Source organism: Bremia lactucae, linkage group LG7 (genome assembly GCF_004359215.1).
Source record: "Bremia lactucae strain SF5 linkage group LG7, whole genome shotgun sequence".
NCBI lineage: Eukaryota > Oomycota > Peronosporomycetes > Peronosporales > Peronosporaceae > Bremia > Bremia lactucae.
The window spans coordinates 3,135,072-3,157,403 of NC_090616.1; the positions used below are offsets into that span (position 1 = coordinate 3,135,072).

The following is a 22,332-nucleotide window of genomic DNA, read 5'->3' on the forward strand; positions in this document are numbered from 1 at the left end:
TCGGTCAGCGGTAATTTTTGCAGAGAACGAACGGGTTCTCTGCAGCTCATCGATGGACGAAAGTGTCCTCGATGTGAAGACTCGGATTGAAAGATACAATACTCAATCTTGGGAGTCAATCGAGGGAAATCCTCTATACGAGGATTTAATAGAATTCAGGGATGTATTCCCTGAAGCAGTTCCATGCTAGTTGCCTAAGGATAAAGGCACTAGACATGAGATCGAACTCAAACCGGGCTCGAAGTACTGTGTCAAGAAGCAGTGGCCACTGCCTCGTGGACAAGTAGTTGCGATCGACAAATTCTTTATCGATCGATTAAAAGCGGGCCATGTGAGGGAGTCAACATCCCCACATAGCTCTCCGACCTTCTGTGTGCGAAAAGCCACAGGAGGGTGGCGGATAGTGCACGCATTCAATAAACTGAATGCTGTAACGATACGGGCTCAAACGCCGATACCTAGAAAGACGTAATCATAAATGGTATGTCTATGAGTACCATCTTTTCGTCTATGGATCTGATGGATGGATTTTACCAGATCCTTATGCGTGAACGGGACATCCCGTTCCGAGCAGTGAACACTCCAGCGGGATGCTCTGGGAATGGCTAGTGATGCCTCAGGGGATAGTAACGCCCATGCAACATTCACAGATGCGTAACAAATCTGTTGAGACCGGTGCGAGAATTCGCACCGAATTATTTTGACGATGTATTCGTCCATAGCCGGGCCATTGACGGTAAGACGGACGTGGAAGTTCGTAAAACTCACGTTCATCAGGTTCTTACACTTATGCGAAAGCATAAGTTGTATGCAAATCTCAAGAAGTGTATATTCGCTGCAAGCGAAATACCACTTCTTGGGTGCATTGTCGGTGAACACGGCGTGCGCCCTGATCCCGATTAGATTAAGGCAATTACCGACTGGCCAGTCCCAGTCGATGTCAAGGGACTTAGAAAGTTTCTTGGTTTTGCGGCGTACTTGCACAAGTACTAACGAAAATATGCCAAGATTATAGTTCGTCTCTCTCGTCTCTTGAAAAAAGACGAGAAATGGTAATGGAACGCTGATTGTCAGCGGTTCTTTAAAGGTTTCAAGCAAAGCTTGATGAAATTGCCCATCTTGGCGATTGCATGTCAAGACAGACTATTCCATGTTGTCTGTGGCGCCAGCGATTTCGCAATCGGCTGTGCGTTAATGCAAACACGATACAGACGGCGCGGAGCGCGCCGTCTGTTACCAATCGCATCAGCTGCAACCAGCTGAACGCAATTACCCAGTGCATGACAAGGAACTCCTTGCTATGAAATATGCAATGGCTAAGTTTAGGGTCTATGTCGTCGGAGATAGACCGTTCATCGAATATACGGACCATGCGTCATTATGCACGGCCGTAAATAGCCCATACCTCTCGCAATGAATGGTGAGGTGGCTATCCTTCTTCGAGTGGCGACTTCGCCCACCTACTCGCGGCTGCCTTACCCGCGTCCGTTTAGTCGCAGGTATTTAGCGCTGTTGAACATTTTATTGGGGATCTCAGGGTCAAGTCTTGCGAGTGACCTCGGATCTTTAGGATGTACGCGCGAAGGATCGTCAAGGTTATGAACGCCTGAAACGAGAGTGACTGTTGGTTCAGGGAGGTGATGTAACGGGGTGTCCCGTCCTTTGGCTGATTTTTTTAAGAAGCAGGTTTTGAGAGACCCGCTCTCCAAATCCTAGTCTGGTGGGAGGCGCTATTCGAAAGGAAGTCTTTCACCTTCCTTGTCGCCCCCACTGGACCCACGGTCCGTGTCACCATCTTTCTCCTTCGACGGGTGGGGGTACCTTGAGATCTCTTCTGGATCAACATACCGTTTCAGACGACCCACGTAATATACAGGGTGCGTCTTCAACAGGGGGAAGGTGACCCTGTAATTTAGGTCTCTAACCTCTTCTACCACCGTTTGCAATTTTAAGGTTAAGAAAGAACAAAGAAACGCGGCAACAATTTCGTAGTACCTCCAGGTAGTACACATTGCGTTTTTAGGTAGGGTAGCAGAACTTAATAGTACTTTTCCCACTCTAAAGCGCTCATTATTTTTGCGACCATTTTGATCAGCATATTCTTTTTGTTTTTCCTGTGCGCTTGCCATCGCGTCACAGACTTTTCGTGTGATGGCTAATCGCTCATCCACAAAACTTTGAGCCTCGCTCACGCTTTTTGCATCAAACTCGCCTATGACACCGCCGAGAGATCGGTCAAAAGACGTAGTTTTATTGATCACGGCAAAACTGACAGGTTCACTAGGGCATGTTTCTGTCGTTTACATGATACCCTCGCGGATCATCGTCATAATGACGAAACTATGTCCCTCTTTCGCACCCAGCGAAGTGAAGGGCCTTCCTCACTAAGACTCCGGCTTCAAACAAACGAGACTGGCGTCCGAGAACGGCGCAGTGGCGTGGACACTGTTAATGATAGCGAACTCCACAAAGGGCAAAAGTTTGCGCCATATTTTGGGAGTCGCTATCGTGCGTAATACGTCCTCCATGACCCAATTGGCACGTTCTGTTCGGCCATCGATCTGAGGATGATCTGCGGTCGACATGTGGAGCTTGCTACCTAGCAGCTCAAACACATGTCGCCAAAAGCCCGACGTAAAACGTGTATTCCGGTCCGATACTATGGACTCGGGCATCACGTGAAGTCGGTATACATGATCCAGGAACAAGAGAGCTGCCTCATTGACTGTGATCGATGTTTTCAACGGTGCTAAATGCACCAATTTTCTCAGTCTGTCTACCAAGACGACGAGCACCGTCCGACCCTTGTGGTCGGGCGGTATGCAAAACATATAGTTTAGAGTGACCGACTTCCAACAATCCGTTGATATCGGCAGCGGCTTCAATGGCGCACTGTTGGACGGTGCAGGCTTTATGCGCTGACACTGTTCGCAATAGTGAATATAGTTGGCCACCCATCTATATAGGTGTGGCCACCAAAATTCCTCTGACACTCCTAAGAATGTATTTTCACGACCCAGATGCCCACTCGATAGCGCATCATGGAGCTCGTGCAGAGAGAGACACATAATCATTGTGTGTCTGGAGCAACTTTCGTCAAGAGATTTGCAAATTCTCTCGAGGTTGCTGGATCAGTTAGGCGTTGCGCCCCCACTAACCCCGACCGTTTGTTTTTACGGTCCGTCTCGCTGTTGCGATTTTATAACAAAGCCGGACCAGCGACCGTTGTCCTTTTTGGCATTCGGTCCATAATTACGTTCAGTATTTCTAGGTACTGGGCGTGGGGCACTACACTCATGAGCGTAGTGTCCTAATTTTTGGCAGCGATGGCATTTCTGCAATCGCTTATTGCTCGAAAAGCGAGGTCTCTCGCTTTCGACGTAAGAAAGGTCTATGGGTTCTGGACCTCCTAACTCGTGTCGTCGTGGAGGACGATATGATAACGAACTAGCTTGAGCCTGTCTCAAGCTAAAGTCCTCCTATTCCGCATTGGATATTGCTTCTTCAAGCGTATACAGTTCCAAGCGGAACAGGTGGGTTTTTATGGGACAAAATCCGTAAGACCTTGCATGAACACCGTAATCAACGTGTATGCAAGAACTGGGTTATTTGTTATACAACTCGCTAAGAGTCGTATGTGCTGGGCATATGCGTGAACATCACGCTTGCCTTGCTTGAGACTCAGAAGCTCTGAACGAGCTCTGAACTCAGCCCTAGGCAATTCAAACGTCTGTTTGAGCCGGGCTTTAAAAGCATCTAAAGACCCAAAGACATATGGGTCGCGCAACTTCAGGCCTAGTACCTAAGTTTTGGCACGACCTGCCAAATTTGACTGAGCAAATGCGACTTGCATTTGCTTGTCGACGACGTGACGAGCCCTTATGGCATCGTCCAACTCGACGAACCATCTTAAGAGGGAGTCTTCTTCGACTCCTTTATACTTAAAGATGTCAATCTTTAAGGTTTCCGGAAGACGCGTGTGCGTCATCCCAGGTACAGGGGTCTGTACCTGCTGTCATTTCAACAGTCCTGCCTGTTGAGAGCCTTGCTGATTAAGCAAGGCTACCTTCTCCTTTGCCTCGTCAAGTTCATGTTGTATGAACTTGGCGATGGCTGAATGGAGGGCATCTCTGTCCAAACCGTACAGCATGGCCAAGATGGCATCATTCCCTACGGACGAACTCATTCGTTCGACTGCACCCCTTTCTATGTCACTTAGAAAGGAGTAGCTATCACGGTAAACGTGATGCGTATTTCCATTATTATCTAAAATGTCCATTCAGGTGATGAAACTGTGGTCCTTGGACGGACTACAAAGTGCTACCAGGTGTAACGGGGCACTACTGACTTGTACTGCTCCAGTACAAGTCCACTTCGCACTGCTTCAATGCGAGTGGTGCCTCACGTCACTTAGGTAGAGGGAGACACTTTTTAAAATACTTGCTTTAAAGAGGGTTAACCAAAAACTGTGTTACTATAATTAAGTTCTTCTGTTTTTGTCTACTTAAAACTAACTTAATTATAAACTAATAAAAAACATTTAATAAAGTATTATCAGTCTTTCTCTTTGCGAGCAACTGACTGGACCGCGGAGAAAGTAGATATAATGGTCTATATCTACCAATGGATAAGCTTTTAGAATATTATCATGTAAATTTATATTCTCCAAATATTATCTACCTTTTAAAAAAAATATTAATTAACAACCTTAAAGTGTTAATTTTATGTAACGATACACCCTGTTACAGCGTGGAATGACCCATAAATTGAAAATATTCTACATGACGTTTTTATTCAATACAGACGGGGAGGGGGTGTGGCTATACCAAAAGGTGTGTGGCTATACAGGCTCCCCAAAAAAACGTCTTTAATCTGCTTAAGTAAGTCATGCATTGGCTAAATTTAGAAGAAATAGCGAGTCTACCTTTTTTGCACGCTTTCTCCTTTGAAAGATGGGTGACCGTCACGCTAGCATTATGACTTGTTCTCTGTATCTGATGCTTAGATAGTATATTGTTTCAAACTAGTACCGGCAAACATGAACTTTTTGAACAACTTAAAGATAAATGTAAAGAGCACCAGTTTAACAATTTTGCGGCCAATCTAAAATATAAGGACTCTTGTGTCAGCATCAACACCTGAAGCTTTACTACTGATAATGTCACAACGCTGATAATATAACAACACGCGTATATTTGTTTATTCTCGTTCATTCTTTTTCGCATTCTACTTGTAAAATTAACACGCAGATGCAGACATGTTTGGTCCTCTCCTCCTTTCTGCAAATCTTGAGCTAATTAAGATGCAAATTGCAAACATTCTTGCTCCTCCTTTGCCGCGTCTTGGATCTTCTTTGAAAGGTCCGTCACCTCATCATTGTGCATTTTCAGCTCTTTTTCAAGAGATTCAATCGATCGCTGTTGATATTGTTTAGTTTGAGCTTCAATTTCCTTTAAGCGAGTGAGTTCAGCCTGTAGTTCAAGTATCTGAGCTCTCTGCTGTCGCGCCTCCTCCTACCGCATCAATATCCCCACAATATTAGCTTCGATGACGCTGTCTGATTTGAAACTCACCTTCTTTCGCTTACGATAGCGACGTGACGCCGTCTGCATTCGCAATTTGCGACGCAGATCATCAAATTCGCTAGCATTCATAACATGAATGCGTTGCCCAGTCGATAGGATTTTAGAGGTGGCATGTGGAGGCGAAGATCTAATTTTCTTGTGCACCGATTTGTTTCGAGGTTTCGAGTCTGAATTGGTATACATTTTGAAATTCAGTAATATCTCCACGAATTATCGAGACCTTCACGGGATTGGTTCGTACCTGCATTCCTATGTGTGTAGTAGAATGCAGCGATAAAGTAAGTAGAGACCAATACGATCGCCATTAGAAATATTACGTTAATTGCGGTGACCATGAAGATCGATGATAGGGCGGCAGCTGCTCCGATAAATCAGGTAATCGTGCTGTTGCACCTGAATGATCACGAATCATCCAAGAATCTGGCCTAGAATAGCAACCCACATCAAACAGTGCAGTCAATAGGAATATATCACCCTCCTTAAGATTTTGCCACGGTGCTTGTCAAATAACTCCATAGCAGATTAAAAAGGTCGATGGAAAAAGAGATGACACATACTTCGAGCCGCGCTGAGTCACATCTGTAGTTTCTTCAGGTTCGTACTGATGTCTTGTTCCTTCTCGTGCTAAATCCTTACGACTGTGGCCGCAGAACGGTGAAGTTGATGCACCAGGTACATCTATCTTTTTCGAATTTAACATATCATTAGCACTGTCTGCATCAGCACTCCGTTGCATCCCATCACGTTCGCCGTATTTCTTGAAATGGTCGTCGTTTTTTAAACTGGTCAGTCTAATTTCTGAGGTACAATTGCTATTGTCGGTTACGCAGCTAGCTGTCATCGACGCATCTGAAAGCGCTGGCTCATCTTGAATCGGGCTGTCCGCAGCCAGTAGCTCAAGCACCTCCTCCATCATGATTCGATCCCTCAAATATGGTCCAAAAAGGTGAGCTGGTTGTCGCCACATTCAACAACACTTGCCTTAATTAAAATAAAATGAATCCTGGCAGAAGGATAGTGAACATAGCGCCTGGTCAAATTTGTTTTGAGCGATGTAATCTGGGACGAATTCGAAAAACAAGACCGTTAATTAAAGAACGTCGTTGCTGTAAAGAGCGTATTCCAGCCTTAAATTTGTCTTTAAATCGTTTTTAATGAAGATGCAGAAGAAAAAGGGCTGACATGGGTCAAAACAAGACAGCCGAACAGTAACGCACATGAGTTTATACGTCCTGTCCCATCGATTTATTTTAGGCTCTGTCATGAATTCAACGTCCCATACTCTCAATTTCTGCAAAGTCTCGCTCTTTGCTTGCTATATTGAATGGGACATCAATACTGGTCCATTAAAGCAGCACAGCAATCCAAATGATTCGTATTTATTAAAATACAACACATGAGACAATGGAATACCTTCCTATTGAAAAAGCCCTTTTATGTCCAACAACGTCTACATGCTTGAGAACAAAAGCCGAGTAAAGCATAGTTATGACACCAGTTTTCATTCCTGATTTTAATAGTCGAGAATTAGAACGAACTACGTAAGGACTTTCAAATTATTCAGCGGCATACCTTTGACACACGCAGCGCGCTGAGATTTATCCGGACTCTGTGAGCTTACGATTGATTAGAACCTGATTGGTTCCCTTCGTGCTCGTAGTTAATGGAAATATTATTTTTTAATATTTTAAAACCACACATTTTTAGCATGAAATCGTTAAAGAAACTCATTTTCAAGAATTTATTAAAATAAAAGTTATGGATGTCGCCTTCTTAGAGCAACACAACTACTCAGAATTTTGATTATGAAAACTAATAAATAATAATTCCTCACGTAAAAACTGTTCGTATAAATATTGCTTTGTGGCTCCATTAACAAACAATATGTGCAATGGGACGGACACTTCAATAAGTACGCAAAATGTGTGTAAAATCTACATGCTGACTAAAATATCGCTGTTCTTTTGTTAGACTGCCCTATGAATGTTCAAGCGACAAGTTCATTGGCTTCGGTAGTAATAAATTAAATACGCTGAGCAACCGCATATACAGCCAAATAAATAATGTTGATTCAGCCATTGCCAATAATAAGCGTGAAATTACAAAATTTACGTGCTAAAAACTCAATGCATCCGTGCACTTGAGCCGAAGGCATTGATTGCGAACACTGCGCAAATCCGCCGACATTGTAACGCTAAAGTTGCCTTATGTAACACAAACCCGTAAAGTACGCTTTATATACTTAACGGATGGTCAATTACTTCATGTGAAGCACAAAAACCTCCACTTCGGTGTGGTGCATAAAGTGACCCACCCTTGTGTATGTGATGCACGTAGGTGTATTCACATACACAAGAGATGACGGCTAGCGTCATCCGTAATCCGAGGTATTCAGAATAATACGCTCGCAATGCAGGGATGCACATCTGGTGGTGGCATTCATTAATTGGATAAAAGATTTTATATTTATTTAATTGAATAAAAATCAGTCTTGAAACTATCTCCTAGTGAACAGCTACGCACGTCAAGCCCGAATACCGCTTCCGTGACGACATTTGTACTAAGGTTCTTATGCGGCCGCTTAGGCGCCCACCAACTAACTCATTGCACGTGAACGAAGACGATCAAACCGCTTCCTCACTGTGCTTGAAGGTCTGTGCCTAAGTAGAGCGTGGCTGCTATAGTAGCGCCCGCCTACACTTGGTAGCACTAGTAATCCTTCCCACGACCAGTCTCTCTGAGCGTGTCAGTGAGGATGAGCCTCAATATAGATTGGATTCGTTCCTTCCTTTCTCTCCAAACATCATCGGGAGGTGGCAGAGTACTTGGCGCAGGGACTTGGTGAGCAGGCCCTACTTTTCGTGTGATGGCTAATCGCTCATCCACAAAGCGTTGAGCCTCGCTCACGCTTTTACCATCAAACTCGCCTATGACACCACCGAGAGGTTTGTCATAAGGCGGGCTACGGCCCTTGCGAAAGCTCATAGTGAGTATCGATTCACACCAAGAGCGCCTCCAAGAGGTTGCGGGTCGTAATTTGGTACTGTGGACCTCTGGATTCAAGACGAGCACGTCGGAGGAACTCGCTGCAGTAGCGGTCAATAGCGAAACATCGTTATCTTTTAGGATCACAGGCCATCCTTGCCGTGACGCCATTCTGACCACGGCTAAACTAGCAGGGTCAATAGGGCAAGTTTCGGTCGTTGACATGATACCCTCACGGGGTTCCACTTTCGCACCGAGGGTAGTGGTGGGTCCTCCTTCACTAAGACGTGGGCTGCGTACATACGAGACTGGCGTCAAAGGATGGCGCTGTCCGTTATATAAAACGGTGTCTCACCCGTACTGGCGTGGCCACTCTTTATATAGCGAACTCCACGAAGGGCAATTGCTCGCATCATTCTTTGGAGTCGCTATCTGTAATACATCTGCCATGACCCGATTGTCACGTTCTGTTCGGCCATCTATCTGAAGATGATCTGCGGTCGACATGTGGAGCTTGCTACATAGCAGCTCAAACAAATGTCGCCAAAAAGCCGACGTAAAACGTGGATTCCGGTCCGATACTATGGACTCGGGCATCACGTGAAGTCGGTATACATGATCCAGGAACAAGAAAAGCTGCCTCATTGCCTGTGATCGATGGTTTACATGGTGCTAAATGCACCAAATTTCTCAGTCTGTCTACCAAGACGACGAGCACCGTCCGACCCTTATGGTCAGGCGGTATGCCAAACATAAAGTCCAGACTGGCCGACTTCCAACAATCCGCTGGAATAGGCAGCGGCTTCAATGGCGCACTGCTGGACGGTGCAGGCTTTATGCGCTGACACTGTTCGCAAGCGCGAATATAGTTGGCCATCCATCGATAAAGGTGTGGCCACCAAAATTCCTCTGATTACTCGTAAGAATGAATTTTACGACCCTAATGCCCCCTCGATGGTGCATCATGGAGCTGGTGAAGTATCTTCAACTTGAGATCTATGTCATGAGGAATATAGATTCTGAAGGGATCACAAGGTGACAGCTGATACCTTAACAGGTCACTGCTGTAGCTAAAGCGACTTAGTGTAGCCTTCAGGTACGACGGAAGGGAAACCGTTCGTCCACCGAAGCGNAAAAACTGTGTTACTATAATTAAGTTCTTCTGTTTTTGTCTACTTAAAACTAACTTAATTATAAATTAATAAAAAACATTTAATAAAGTCTTATCAGTCTTTCTCTTTGCGAGCAACTGACTGGACCGCGGAGAAAGTAGATATAATGGTCTATATCTACCAATGGATAAGCTTTTAGAATATTATCATGTAAATTTATATTCTTCAAATATTATTTACCTTTTAAAAAGATATTAATTAACAACCTTTAAGTGTTAATTTTATGTAACGATACACCCTGTTACAGCGTGGAATGACCCATAAATTGAAAATATTCTACATGACGTTTTTATTCAATACAGACGGGGAGGGGGTGTGGCCATACCAAAAGGTGTGTGGCTATACAGGCTCCCCAAAAAAATGTCTTTAATCTGCTTAAGAAAGTCATGCATTGGCTAAATTTAGAAGAAATAGCGAGTCTACCTTTTTTGCACGCTTTCTCCTTTGAAAGATGGGTGACCGTCACGCTAGCATTGTGACTTGTTCTCTGTATCTGATGCTTAGATAGTATATTGTTTCAAACTAGTACCGGCAAACATGAACTTTTTGAACAACTTAAAGATAAATGTAAAGAGCACCAGTTTAACAATTTTGCGGCCAATCTAAAATATAAGGACTCTTGTGTCAGCATCAACACCTAAAGCTTTACTACTGATAATGTCACAACGCTGATAATATAACAACGCGCGTATATTTGTTTATTCTCGTTCATTCTTTTTCGCATTCTACTTGTAAAATTAACACGCAGATGCAGACATGTTTGGTCCTCTCCTCCTTTCTGCAAATCTTGAGCAAATTAAGATGCAAATTGCAAACATTCTTGCTCCTCCTTTGCCGCATCTTGGATCTTCTTTGAAAGGTCCGTCACCTCATCATTGTGCATTTTCAGCTCCTTTTCAAGAGATTCAATCGATCGCTGTTGATATTGTTTAGTTTGAGCTTCAATTTCCTTTAAGCGAGTGAGTTCAGCCTGTAGTTCAAGTATCTGAGCTCTCTGCTGTCGCGCCTCCTCCTACCGCATCAATATCCCCACAATATTAGCTTCGATGACGCTGTCTGATTTGAAACTTACCTTCTTTCGCTTACGATAGCGACGTGACGCCGTCTGCATTCGCAATTTGCGACGCAGATCATCAAATTCGCTAGCATTCATAACATGAATGCGTTGCCCAGTCGATAGGATTTTAGAGGTGGCATGTGGAGGCGAAGATCTTATTTTCTTGTGCACCGATTTGTTTCGAGGTTTCGAGTCTGAATTGGTATACATTTTGAAATTCAGTAATATCTCCACGAATTATCGAGACCTTCACGGGATTGGTTCGTACCTGCATTCCTATGTGTGTAGTAGAATGCAGCGATAAAGTAAGTAGAGACCAATACGATCGCCATTAGAAATATTACGTTAATTGCGGTGACCATGAAGATCGATGATAGGGCGGCAGCTGCTCCGATAAATCAGGTAATCGTGCTGTTGCACCTGAATGATCACGAATCATCCAAGAATCTGGCCTAAAATAGCAACCCACATCAAACAGTGCAGTCAATAGGAATATATCACCCTCCTTAAGATTTTGCCACGGTGCTTGTCAATCAACTCCATAGCAGATTAAAAAGGTCGATGGAAAAAGAGATGACACATACTTCGAGCCGCGCTGAGTCACATCTGTAGTTTCTTCAGGTTCGTACTGATGTCTTGTTCCTTCTCGTGCTAAATCCTTACGACTGTGGCCGCAGAACGGTGAAGTTGATGCACCAGGTACATCTATCTTTTTCGAATTTAACATATCATTAGCACTGTCTGCATCAGCACTCCGTTGCATCCCATCACGTTCGCCGTATTTCTTGAAATGGTCGTCGTTTTTTAAACTGGTCAGTCTAATTTCTGAGGTACAATTGCTATTGTCGGTTACGCAGCTAGCTGTCATCGACGCATCTGAAAGCGCTGGTTCATCTTGAATCGGGCTGTCCGCAGCCAGTAGCTCAAGCACCTCCTCCATCATGATTCGATCCCTCAAATATGGTCCAAAAAGGTGAGCTGGTTGTCGCCACATTCAACAACACTTGCCTTAATTAAAATAAAATGAATCCTGGCAGAAGGATAGTGAACATAGCGCCTGGTCAAATTTGTTTTGAGCGATGTAATCTGGGACGAATTCGAAAAACAAGACCGTTAATTAAAGAACGTCGTTGCTGTAAAGAGCGTATTCCAGCCTTAAATTTGTCTTTAAATCGTTTTTAATGAAGATGCAGAAGAAAAAGGGCTGACATGGGTCAAAACAAGACAGCCGAACAGTAACGCTATTTACATTTGCTCTTTGCTTGCTATATTAAATGGGACATCAATACTGGTCCATTAAAGCAGCACAGCAATCCAAATGATTCGTATTTATTAAAATACAACACATGAGACAATGCAATACCTTCCTATTGAAAAAGCCCTTTTATGTCCAACAACGTCTACATGCTTGAGAACAAAAGCCGAGTAAAGCATAGTTATGACACCAGTTTCCATTCCTGATTTTAATAGTCGAGAATTAGAATGAACTACGTAAGGACTTTCAAATTATTCAGCGGCATACCTTTGACACACGCAGCGCGCTGAGATTTACCCGGACTCTATGAGCTTACGATTGATTAGAACCTGATTGGTTCCCTTCGTGCTCGTAGTTAATGGAAATATTCTTTTTAATATTTTAAAACCACACATTTTTAGCATGAAATCGTTAAAGAAACTCACTTACAAGAGTTCTTAGTGTGTTGGGTGAGGTCGCTAACGCGCCCACCACAACTGCCTAACCGGACGCAAGAGAAGCAGGTTAAAACGCTTCCTCGCTGTGCTAGGGTCTGTGCCTAAGTAGAGCGTGGCCGCATTACGACGTGCCCGCCTACACGTCATGTACAGCAACGGGCTAATAAGCAGTGTAAGGCTGCTCACCTCTTAAACACTATCATTCAACGTTATACGATCGCAAGACTTGTTCTGGACAGCAGGAGTCGTCTCTGTAGTTTATTTCATTTGCTTGTCCGCGATAAAAGGTGCCTCTATCGACTTTACCGTGGTAAGGTTGTCATTCGGCTGCTTCAAATCTTCTAATGCCTCAGCAGAGTCTTCGATCTTGGCAGTTTCTTTAATCATCACGGATGCCTTCTCTGATTCAAAATCTGTCTTTCATTGTTTCGCTTTGTAGCATCGAATGCCTTCTCTTCCCATATAGCCTGATCATAAGACTTATCTATCAAGTGTAGCATGATCGCATACTTGTGTATACTTTTTTTACGTATACTTTACATGCGGGAATATTTATTTATTTATAATTTATTTTAGTATAATTTTTGATTATTTGGTATACTATTTTTATATACTGATAATTCTGGTATATTTTTATATTCCCTAGTTTAAACCATAATACTGCGTTCAGTAAATGTGTGTCAAAGTAAACCGTTGTGGGCCAAACAATTGCTCTAATTATCGATCTCCTCTTTAACTGCAAGTCATGGCTGCCAAGGCAGGGAATGCTACCGTTCTGGGTGCAAATGCCGGCGGCGATGTGATTTCCATTGCTGGTCTGCGTATTGATGGTCGCCGAAGCGATGAAGTGCGTCGCATACGCACCCGCTTTGGACTTTTCTCACGTGTGGACGGGTCCTCGTACTACGAACAGGGCAATACCAAGGTAGTGGCAGTGGTATATGGACCCCGTGAGCTGGCCAATGCCGCCGCAGCATCATTTAATAGCGGCGCAGCTGCTGTTGGAACTGGCTCAGGAAACGCCTCAACCAATACGCAGCCGCGTGCGACTATCAATTGTGACTTCACGCAGGCTGCATTCGCAACATCAGAGCGGAAGCCGCCGCGTAGCGGCGATCGCAAAAAGCTTGAGATGTCTCTAGCCGTGAAACAAATCTTTGAGGCATGCATACAGAGGCATTTGTACCCACGATCTCAAATCGATATCTTCGTGCAGGTGCTGCATGCAGATGGTGGGGAGCTACCGGCCAGTATCAACGCAATCACATTGGCTCTGATCGACGCAGGAATCGCCCTCGACGACTTCGTTGTAGCATCCTCGGCTGGATATTTGCAGCAAAGCATGCTTTGTGGTGCGTCAATATATCTGCAAGCGTGGCGTCTGTACTAATAATAATTTTATAATTCACAGATTTGAACTTCGCGGAAGAAGTAGCGCGCGCGCCGCAGATGGTTATTGCCCTGAACCCGCGCACGCAGAAGCTAAATTTGCTGCAGATGGAGTGCAAGTTGCCTTTAGAGCTCTTTGAAAGTCTCATGGAAGTAGCTTCCGAGGGTTGCAACCAGATTTATGATATATTGCAGAATGCTGTTCGCGAGAATACGTGGAAGCACCTGCGTTTGCACAACATGGGGGCCGCTTGAGGAATGCCAAATAATTAAAGGATTATTCATACGTCACTTGTTTAATTGACCATTATTTATTTTATTTAAAGTCCAACTTCCACCAATCGGAGCATGCCTCGCTTTCGCGGCATTTTTTAGAATTGACACCTGAATCTCTCTTGTGCTACGCAGACCATGGACCACATCATCGCTACCACGACTCGAAGTACACCAATGAAGGTCTCGTTATATGCCCAGAAAAACCAGGAGTCCTCGACCACAATTTTAATTGCCCCAAAATCACTTGTAAAAAAACAAGACGCAGAGAGCTTCAGCATGCATGGGGTCACAAGCGCTCGCAAGATGCGACGCGCACTTCAGTCTATCGACAACAATCTTCCTTCACAAGGAAGTGCTCGTGCGATGTGTTTGCCAAAGCATGCTCATGCGGTGGATGATTCAAAACCATACAGGCCAGTGCATGCCTATGATCGGGTCTTGATTAAGGCAAATCAAGCCACTAAGGCGTCAATAACAGGTCATAAACGTCGGGCAGCTCAAGCGATTAGTAAAGTTATGGCACCTGCGCACTTCAGAGGATATCCGAATGAGCAAGATCGAATCAACTTGGCTTGGATGGATATGATTCTCGCCTTGCTAGAGAAGCGCTACGGTTTGGATACCTCGCTACCAGTTAGTATCACCGACCTAGAAGCAGCTAATTTGTATGATTTGCCACAGCGCAAAACGCGAATGTGGCGGTTGTGTCCGTTCAAGAGTATGACATGCGTTGACACAACAAACACTCACAATCGTGCCAATGACAATAAAATGCCAGCCACTGGGCATTCGAACTCTTGGCAGATTTCAGCGGGCTATAACCATGAGCGAGAGCAGGAAAAAGAAAGCAAGCGGCAAAATGTTATGCTGAGGCACGCGCTGCAGATTCAGGCATCGAGTTTAAATTCGTCCACAAGTTGCGGATGCAAGACGGGCTGCTTAAAAATGTACTGCACCTGCTTCAGCTCCAGAGGTTTTTGCCACACTGGTTGCGCCTGTGACGACTGCAAAAATGGACGAAACTACCAGGTGGAACGCGTACAAGCCATTCAAAATTATATGGATAACAATCCGCGCGCCTTCTCGTATGCGTCGCTACCTCCAGATACAAATGCTTCGGGCTTCCTTCACCTCTTGCCACAGGTACTAAATTGCCTTTTCTGTCTCCATTCATTGCACGCAAAAACTCTGACACCATAAATTGTAGAAATCTAGCGCGGTCGTGATGCGTGGGTGTCGCTGCAAGAGATCCAAGTGTCTAAAAAAATACTGTGAATGTTTCCAAAATAACATTGCATGCACGTCGCACTGTCGCTGCATGGACTGCTTCAACCATTTTAAGTCGTCAGCTGCGCACCATCATTGTCATTTGCACAAACAGAGCATCATAACCGTCTATAGCATTCCGCCCGCTGACCACCCTCCAAGATTGTTTCATCCAGTACATGTTACCGTGACGAAGCAGCCTCGTAGAAATTGCGTTGCCAAGACGGTTCGTCTCAATTTATAATATTTTCCATTCTAAGAAAAGAAACCTCTTATCAGTGATGCAGCCATTATCTTCTTACATAAAGTCGTTTTCAAATCCCTTCTTTTGAATGCCGCGGAACTGAATCACTCTGTGCTTGAGAAGGTGCTACTTTCAGTAAAGTATGCTCTTATTAATTTTCGAGTGCACCTATTTGGCACCGAACCATTTGTGGATTATACGGATCACGCATCACTGCGGACCGCAAAAAGGTCCCCGTACCTCTCGCCTAGATTGGCAAGATAGCTTACATTTTGCTCTGAATTTTATTTCAAAGTTGAATAAAGCCGGTTAAGTCGAATGTCTTGGCTGACGCTTTATCGGGCAGACCAGACTTTGAGGCAAGACACCAGGAAGTGAGTCTCGAGCTTAAGCACGAGTTGAGTTGTCAACGTTGGCAGCCATGAAGATCTACCACGTAACGAGCTCATTGGCTTCTGAAATCGAAAAGAGCTACAGTCAGGACGACCACTGTCGCCTGCTGTTGGATCACTTCGGTGGACGAAAGGTCTCCCTTCCGTCGCACCTGAAAGCTAAGCTAAATCGCTTTAGCTACAGCGATGGCCTGTTATGGCATCAGCTGTCACCTTGTGATCCCTTGAGAATCTATGCGCCTCATGACACAGATCTCAAGCTGATGATCCTTCCCGAGCTCCATGATGCGCTATCGAATGGGCATCTGAACCGTGAAAAGACATTCTTACGAGTGTCAGAGGAATCTTGGTGGCCACACCTAAATCGATAAGTTGCCAACTTTATTTTCTCCTTCGAATAGTGTCAGCGCATAAAGCCTGCACCGTCTAGCAGTGCGCCATTGCAGCCTCTGCCGATTCCAACGGATTGTTGGAAGTCGGTCAGTCTGAACTTAATATTTGGCATGCCGTTTCACACAAGGGTCTGACGGGGCTCGTCGTCTTTGTAGACAGATTAAGCAAAATGGTGCATGTAGAACCATATAGCACCACTATCACAGGCGAGTAAGAAAGATATGTGGTGGTTTTTGGTGACATGTGTTTGAGTAGCGTAGCAAGCTCCACATGTTTACAGCCGATCATTCCCAGACCGATAGTCAAACAAAGCGTATTAATCGGGTCGTGGCGAATGTATTGACCACGGTAGCGACTCAAAAACAGTATCTCTATGTGAAGTTCGCTATAAGAAACAGTGTCTACACTATTGCGGGTGAGACACCGTTTTATATATACGGACTGCGTCATCCTCGGACGCCAGTCTCTTTTGTGTGCAGCCCGAGTCTTAGTGGGGGAGGGACCTCACTACGCTCGGTGCGAAAGAGTCGGTTTGGGTAGCAAGCTCCACATGTTTACAGCCGATCATTCCCAGACCGATAGTCAAATAATGCGTATTAATCGGGTCGTGGCGGATGTATTGACCATGGTAGCGACTCCAAAACAGTTTCTCTATGTGAAGTTCGCTATAAGAAACAGTGTCTACACTATTACGGGTGAGACACCGCTTTATATATACGGACTGCGTCATCCTCGGACGCTAGTCTCTTTTGTGTGCAGCCCGAGTCTAAGTGGGGGAGGGCCCTCACTACGCTCGATGCGAAAGAGGGCACAGTTTGGTCATATGACGATGACCCATGGGGTTTCATGTCAACAACTAAAACGTGCCCTAGTAACCCTACCGGCTTAGAAGTGGTCAGTATGGAGACACGGAAAGGAATGCCTATGCTCCTAAACGATAACGACGTTTGGTTATTTACAACTACGTCCTATGACCGACCTCTGGGTGGTGTCATAGGCGAGTTTGATGCTAAGAGCGTGAGCGAGGCTTAACGCTTTGTGAATGAGCGATTAGCCATCACACGAAAAGCTCGTGACGCGATGGCAAGCGCACAGGACAAGCCAAAACGATATGCAATCCAAAATGGTCGCCAAATCAATGAACGTTTTAGAGTGGGAGACAAAGTACTATTAAGTACTGCTACTCAACCTTCAAATGCAGCCTATTTACTAGCTAAAGGCACTACAAAAATATTGCCGCGTTACATAGGGCAGGCGCCGCCTGCACTAATGGATACTGCTGGAAAATAACGCTTTCTGTTAAAACGTTGATTGTCCACTGCTCCGTGCAGCAGAAGCTTTAAATCCTCGTCCATTGGAGAGGATACCTGAATAGTTCCGACTCTTGGGTAACGGTCGATGCTCTGCGGGCCTAATGTCTGCCTATAGGAAGGAGCACCAGTTAACGCTCAACCAGTTCCGAATAGACTAGCATGAGCGGCGTGATGCGAAAAAATAGGGATTTAGTTCTGCCCATGATCTCTCTCACACGCAAGCGAGCGAAGTTGATTTGCTGCGACCTTTGTTTTGCCACATCGGAATGTGGCTGATAGCGGCGCAGGGATTTCGCTTTGTAATGGTCGGTTGATTTATTCGAATGCAACACGTACGGGATCGGGAAACACGACCAAGTGATTTCCCTAAGCCTATCCAGAACTATAGATGCCAATGTAATTATGTGCATCTAGAGTAGCACTGACGCACTCGTTTCACCATCCGAATAAGACCATTCAGATGGAGGTGGCATCGGTGCACAAAATGTCATAGCCACGTTGAATAGGCTAAATTGTGACACTGACTGGACACGTTCACGTGCCGTCGATGAAGCTCTAATGCCAGGCTCTTAAGCGTCAGACCATTGTGAATGATCGTCTGAACGATAGGTGTTGTGATTCTTTCCACTGAGAAGCAGCTGCACCTTGATGGACAGTGCTCTCAAGAATAGTCGCTGCGCTAACGAGCGCAGACGACGAGGCAGTTGCTTTGTTGACGTTAGAAAAGATTGCCTTCGCAATGTTGGATGGGCAATATAGCGTCATCACCCTTCCTCATTAGCCCGCTGTGCTCATCACTACTATGAGGTGATGACAGTGGTGTCGACTCATTGTAGTCAATGAGCGACGGATCTACATTGTCACTGCAAAAGTTGGATTGATCATTAAGTCCAGTTAGGAGCGCAACAGCAGCATCAGTAGCTGTCGGCGTTGCAACTGAGACACTAGGCGACGCCTGCGACTTATCGCTGCGCGTGCGCGTCGTGCGTGGTTTTGTGGGTGTCTTCGCAGACGACCCATCAGCCTTGCCCCTCTTAGGTGTCATGTCAGGCGCCGTGTGATGACAAAGCTGTACACACACCGGTCGCTGAGAAATGTTGAGAGGACTTAAAGCGGCTCGTAAGCAGCTCGCTATCCCTCGTACCTCCCGTTGACAATGCTACGAAATGCAGATTCGCTCTTGAAGAGAGTGGGGTAACGGGCTAAAGTTCCCCTATGTCACACAAACCAGTAAAGTACATTTATATTTAGTGTACTTAGAAGGATGACCAAAACTTTATGAGAAATACTAAGACCTCCTGCCACTCGGGTTTGGCTCACATAGTGACCCACCCTTGTGTGTGTAATTCACATAAGTTCATTCACATTGGAAGGGATGACGGCTAGTGTGATCCGAAATCCGAGGTATTCGAACAATACGCAGGGTGCAGAGGTAACATTTATTGATTTGAGAAAAGGCTTTATATTTTAATTCGATCATTATAAAATAGTCTTAAGACTACTTCCTATTTAACGAGTGCGAACGAGAAGCCGGATTACCGCTTCCGTTACGACACTTGTACTAAAATACTTAGTTCGTTAGGCGAGGTTGTAACGGGGTGTCCAGTCACATAAATATTATTTCCTTTGGGGGGGTAAGCTAATATTATATCCTATGGGAGGAAATACTATTTAGAAGTACAAAATTATTATCTTTATTAATTTTGTCTTCATAGTTCCAATATTACCAAATATGGTAATATTGACGCAATTAGACATTGAATCTTTTGATTGGTTCGTTTAAGTTTGATTAAACCCCGCCAATGGTCATACGACACGATTATGCGGTGTGCAAGTCGGCGCCATACATAGTTAGTATTAATAAAATAAAGTCACTGGTAGATAGGCGATCGTAGGAACTTAATACATTAATACAGTTTTACTTTTCTTTATTTCGAAGCCTTAGAATCTACCTCCAGTAGATAAGACTTCCTAGTTTCTTACAGCCTTTCTCTGGACGTCGTGTAGATGAAGTAGTCGAGGGGCCCCACCTTCACTGTAATCAGTGTAGGTTGACTAGTACTGTTATCAGTACTAGCAAAGGGTGTCCCGTTACATCTGGTAGCACTTCGTAGTCCGTTCAACGGCCTACGCACGTTCCATCCAACATGGACAAGTTAGGTAAGGAAGGAGGTAGCTTTCAAGCCTCTCAGAAGGGCTATTACGCAACGCGTGAAAGGCTCACTCATTTATGTGACCTTGAATGGAGAACGATCGAACAAATGTTCAGTCGTAGGCTGGCCAGCCGTTGGCGCCATGCTATTCGGATGTACAACATGCGACCATAGCCGATTTCATACAATATAAACTCGACGGGTCCCAGGAAAAAGTAGCCTTGCTTTACCAGCAAGACTCTCCACGCGGAAGTGTTAAGATAATAGGGTGCTCGGCAGTTAGAACTGTTGAGACAGAAGCAAAGCGATGCTGCTAGAGGGCCGGCGCCCCCGCGTCGACCCAAAAGCTTAAGGAACGAAATCCCTAAGTTGAAAGCAGTCGAAGGCGACTAACTTTTAAGATGGTTCGTAGAATTGGACGACGCCATTACAGCTCGCCGCATCAATGATGATGCGACGAAAGTGACATATGGCATGTCCAACTTAGCCGGACGTGCCAAATCTTAGACCTTGGGGCTCAAGCTTCACAACCCATTGGTTTTCGAATCGTTAGATGTATTTTAGACCAGGCTCGGGCAAACATTTGAGCTGCCGCTTGCCGAATTTACGGCTCGAGCCGAGCTCAGCAGGGCAAGCGTGGCCTTTACGCTTATGTTCAGCATACACGAAGCCTGGTCAGTTGTATCGTGATTCATCCAATTAATGAATAAACACAGGTAACTGTGTTTATTAGAGGTCTTGTAGACGATCCTGTTTGAACCTACCTGCTCCAGCTCGAATTCGGGTCGCTCGATTAAGCGATCTCTATAGCGGCACATGAGGATTTCAGTCTTGAACAGGCTTTTGTCCACTCTGGAGCTTATCGTCCTTCGAGACGACAAGGAAACAGAGGTCCAGAACCTATGGACCTCTCGTATATAGAGAGCGATAAACCTCGCTCTTCAAATTACAAACGATTACGAGGATGTAATCGTTGTAAAAAACGGGCTACTACGCCTATGAGTGTAGTGCCCCACGCCCGGAGCCTAGAAACACTGAGCGAAAAGATCGAGTCCCACTAGGAACAGCGGGGACGCAGATCCGACGCTGTTGTATAATCGTAACGGCGAGGCGGATCGTCGAAAAATGGTCGGGGTTAGTAGGTGTGAAGCGCCCTACTGATTCAGCAACGTCAAAGAATTTACAGGCGTTTTGACGATAGTTGTCCCTCACACTCAAACATTGCGTGTGACTGCTCCAAGTGATGAGGTAAATCTAACCACCTTGAATATTATCGTAGCAAATAAATTCCCACTAAAGTCCTGAGACAATTGTGGGGCGTCGAACAATTTCATTCGACGCCAATCGTTGAAGATCGCAGACTCAAATTTATTGAGCGCGATATCCCTCTAACGAGAATGACAGTGCACCTAGCGACAGGCGTATTCGTAACAGTAAAGAAATGTGTAGTTAATTTTCAACACACGTGAAAGGGTAAACAGTACGATGATGATTTCACAGTACTTATTTTGGACGACAAATTTGATGTCATCCTTGGATTACCATGGCTCAGAAAGTAGGATCCATGCATCAATTGGCAGCATCTAGCCGTAACGATGTCTGCCTCTCGTTCATCAGATGGCCATTTGATGAACGTCAAAGAGCGTCCACAAGCGTGTGGATGACTAAGAGTGAGTGCGATGGCCTCACTTGTGGTTTGGTCGTTTGCACGGCTGCACAAGACCTCAGTGTGCATACCCATCATACTGTGGAGTTAGATCCTGGCGGCTGTGCGCAAGCACGGGCAGCGTCGAAGTTCGACCACTCGAATAAGTTGAGTGTTACGAAACAAGGATGCTTTCTTGCAAAGCAACATCCAAGAAAATGTTTAACGCCTGTCTGTAAGAGACAGCGCGAAAGTCCTAGATCGACTGGAGAGTCGGTCGCAGAGGATCTCGCTTTGGATGCGCTACCACAGCTAGAGGTAGTTAGGGAGGACTCTCCCAAAAAAAGCTTGAAGGAGTAAGTCCCTAAGAATCTGCGGGAAAAAGTCCCCAAGAACTTGTGGTCGAAGGTTACCAAGAATCTTTGGAAATAAGTTCCAAAGAGGAAACGGAGACATTTAATGTCTTATCAAACACAAATCAAATGTAGGCGCTTATACACTTGATCTGATAGCGCCTCGGAAATGAACTTCGGAGATAACTTAAGTGCCAACGCTAGAGCCGAAACGGTTCTTGCGCGATCCGCGTAGTGGCAAAGTCAAGCAGATCTGCATACTTGTCACAGATGACAAGTACGTCGCCGACATTCGGTCGGTAATAGTATTTTCTGAGAGCAAACGGGTTCTCAGCAGCTCATCGATTGACGAAAGTGTCCTCGATGAGAAGACTCGGATTGAACGTTTTCAGTCCCAATCCTAGAAGTCTCTGATGA

The 22,332-nt window shown here is 45.0% G+C and overlaps 6 protein-coding genes across 6 annotated transcripts; 1 reads left to right on the forward strand and 5 right to left on the reverse strand.

Moving 5' to 3' along the window:
• Nucleotides 1-5,297: 5,297 nt before the first annotated feature.
• Nucleotides 5,298-5,768, reverse strand: CCR75_004079 (uncharacterized protein; the record flags this gene model as incomplete). Its single annotated transcript, XM_067962169.1, has 2 exons — nt 5,298-5,513; nt 5,535-5,768. The coding sequence occupies 2 exons, from the start codon at nt 5,766-5,768 to the stop codon at nt 5,298-5,300; spliced, it is 450 nt and encodes a 149-aa protein (XP_067823034.1).
• Nucleotides 5,769-6,087: 319 nt separating this feature from the next.
• CCR75_004078 (uncharacterized protein) lies at nt 6,088-6,501 on the reverse strand (the record flags this gene model as incomplete). Its single annotated transcript, XM_067962168.1, has 1 exon — nt 6,088-6,501. The coding sequence occupies one exon, from the start codon at nt 6,499-6,501 to the stop codon at nt 6,088-6,090; it is 414 nt and encodes a 137-aa protein (XP_067823033.1).
• Nucleotides 6,502-10,414: 3,913 nt separating this feature from the next.
• On the reverse strand, nt 10,415-11,046 carry CCR75_004077 (uncharacterized protein). Its single transcript, XM_067962167.1, has 2 exons — nt 10,815-11,046; nt 10,415-10,754 (listed from the first exon to the last, which is right to left on the reverse strand). Exons 1-2 carry the CDS (start codon nt 11,007-11,009, stop codon nt 10,539-10,541), a joined length of 411 nt encoding a protein of 136 aa, XP_067823042.1. The 5' UTR covers nt 11,010-11,046; the 3' UTR covers nt 10,415-10,538.
• Nucleotides 11,047-11,328: 282 nt separating this feature from the next.
• CCR75_004076 (uncharacterized protein) lies at nt 11,329-11,742 on the reverse strand (the record flags this gene model as incomplete). Its single annotated transcript, XM_067962166.1, has 1 exon — nt 11,329-11,742. One exon carries the CDS (start codon nt 11,740-11,742, stop codon nt 11,329-11,331), a length of 414 nt encoding a protein of 137 aa, XP_067823092.1.
• A 1,301-nt stretch (nt 11,743-13,043) lies between these two features.
• CCR75_004074 (uncharacterized protein) lies at nt 13,044-15,746 on the forward strand. Its single transcript, XM_067962164.1, has 4 exons — nt 13,044-13,843; nt 13,903-14,081; nt 14,289-15,299; nt 15,364-15,746. The coding sequence occupies exons 1-4, from the start codon at nt 13,237-13,239 to the stop codon at nt 15,664-15,666; spliced, it is 2,100 nt and encodes a 699-aa protein (XP_067823043.1). The 5' UTR covers nt 13,044-13,236; the 3' UTR covers nt 15,667-15,746.
• CCR75_004075 (uncharacterized protein) lies at nt 15,044-15,519 on the reverse strand (the record flags this gene model as incomplete). The annotated part of the gene is made up of 3 exons (XM_067962165.1): nt 15,044-15,160; nt 15,199-15,414; nt 15,514-15,519. 3 exons carry the CDS (start codon nt 15,517-15,519, stop codon nt 15,044-15,046), a joined length of 339 nt encoding a protein of 112 aa, XP_067823044.1.
• Nucleotides 15,747-22,332: the final 6,586 nt, after the last annotated feature.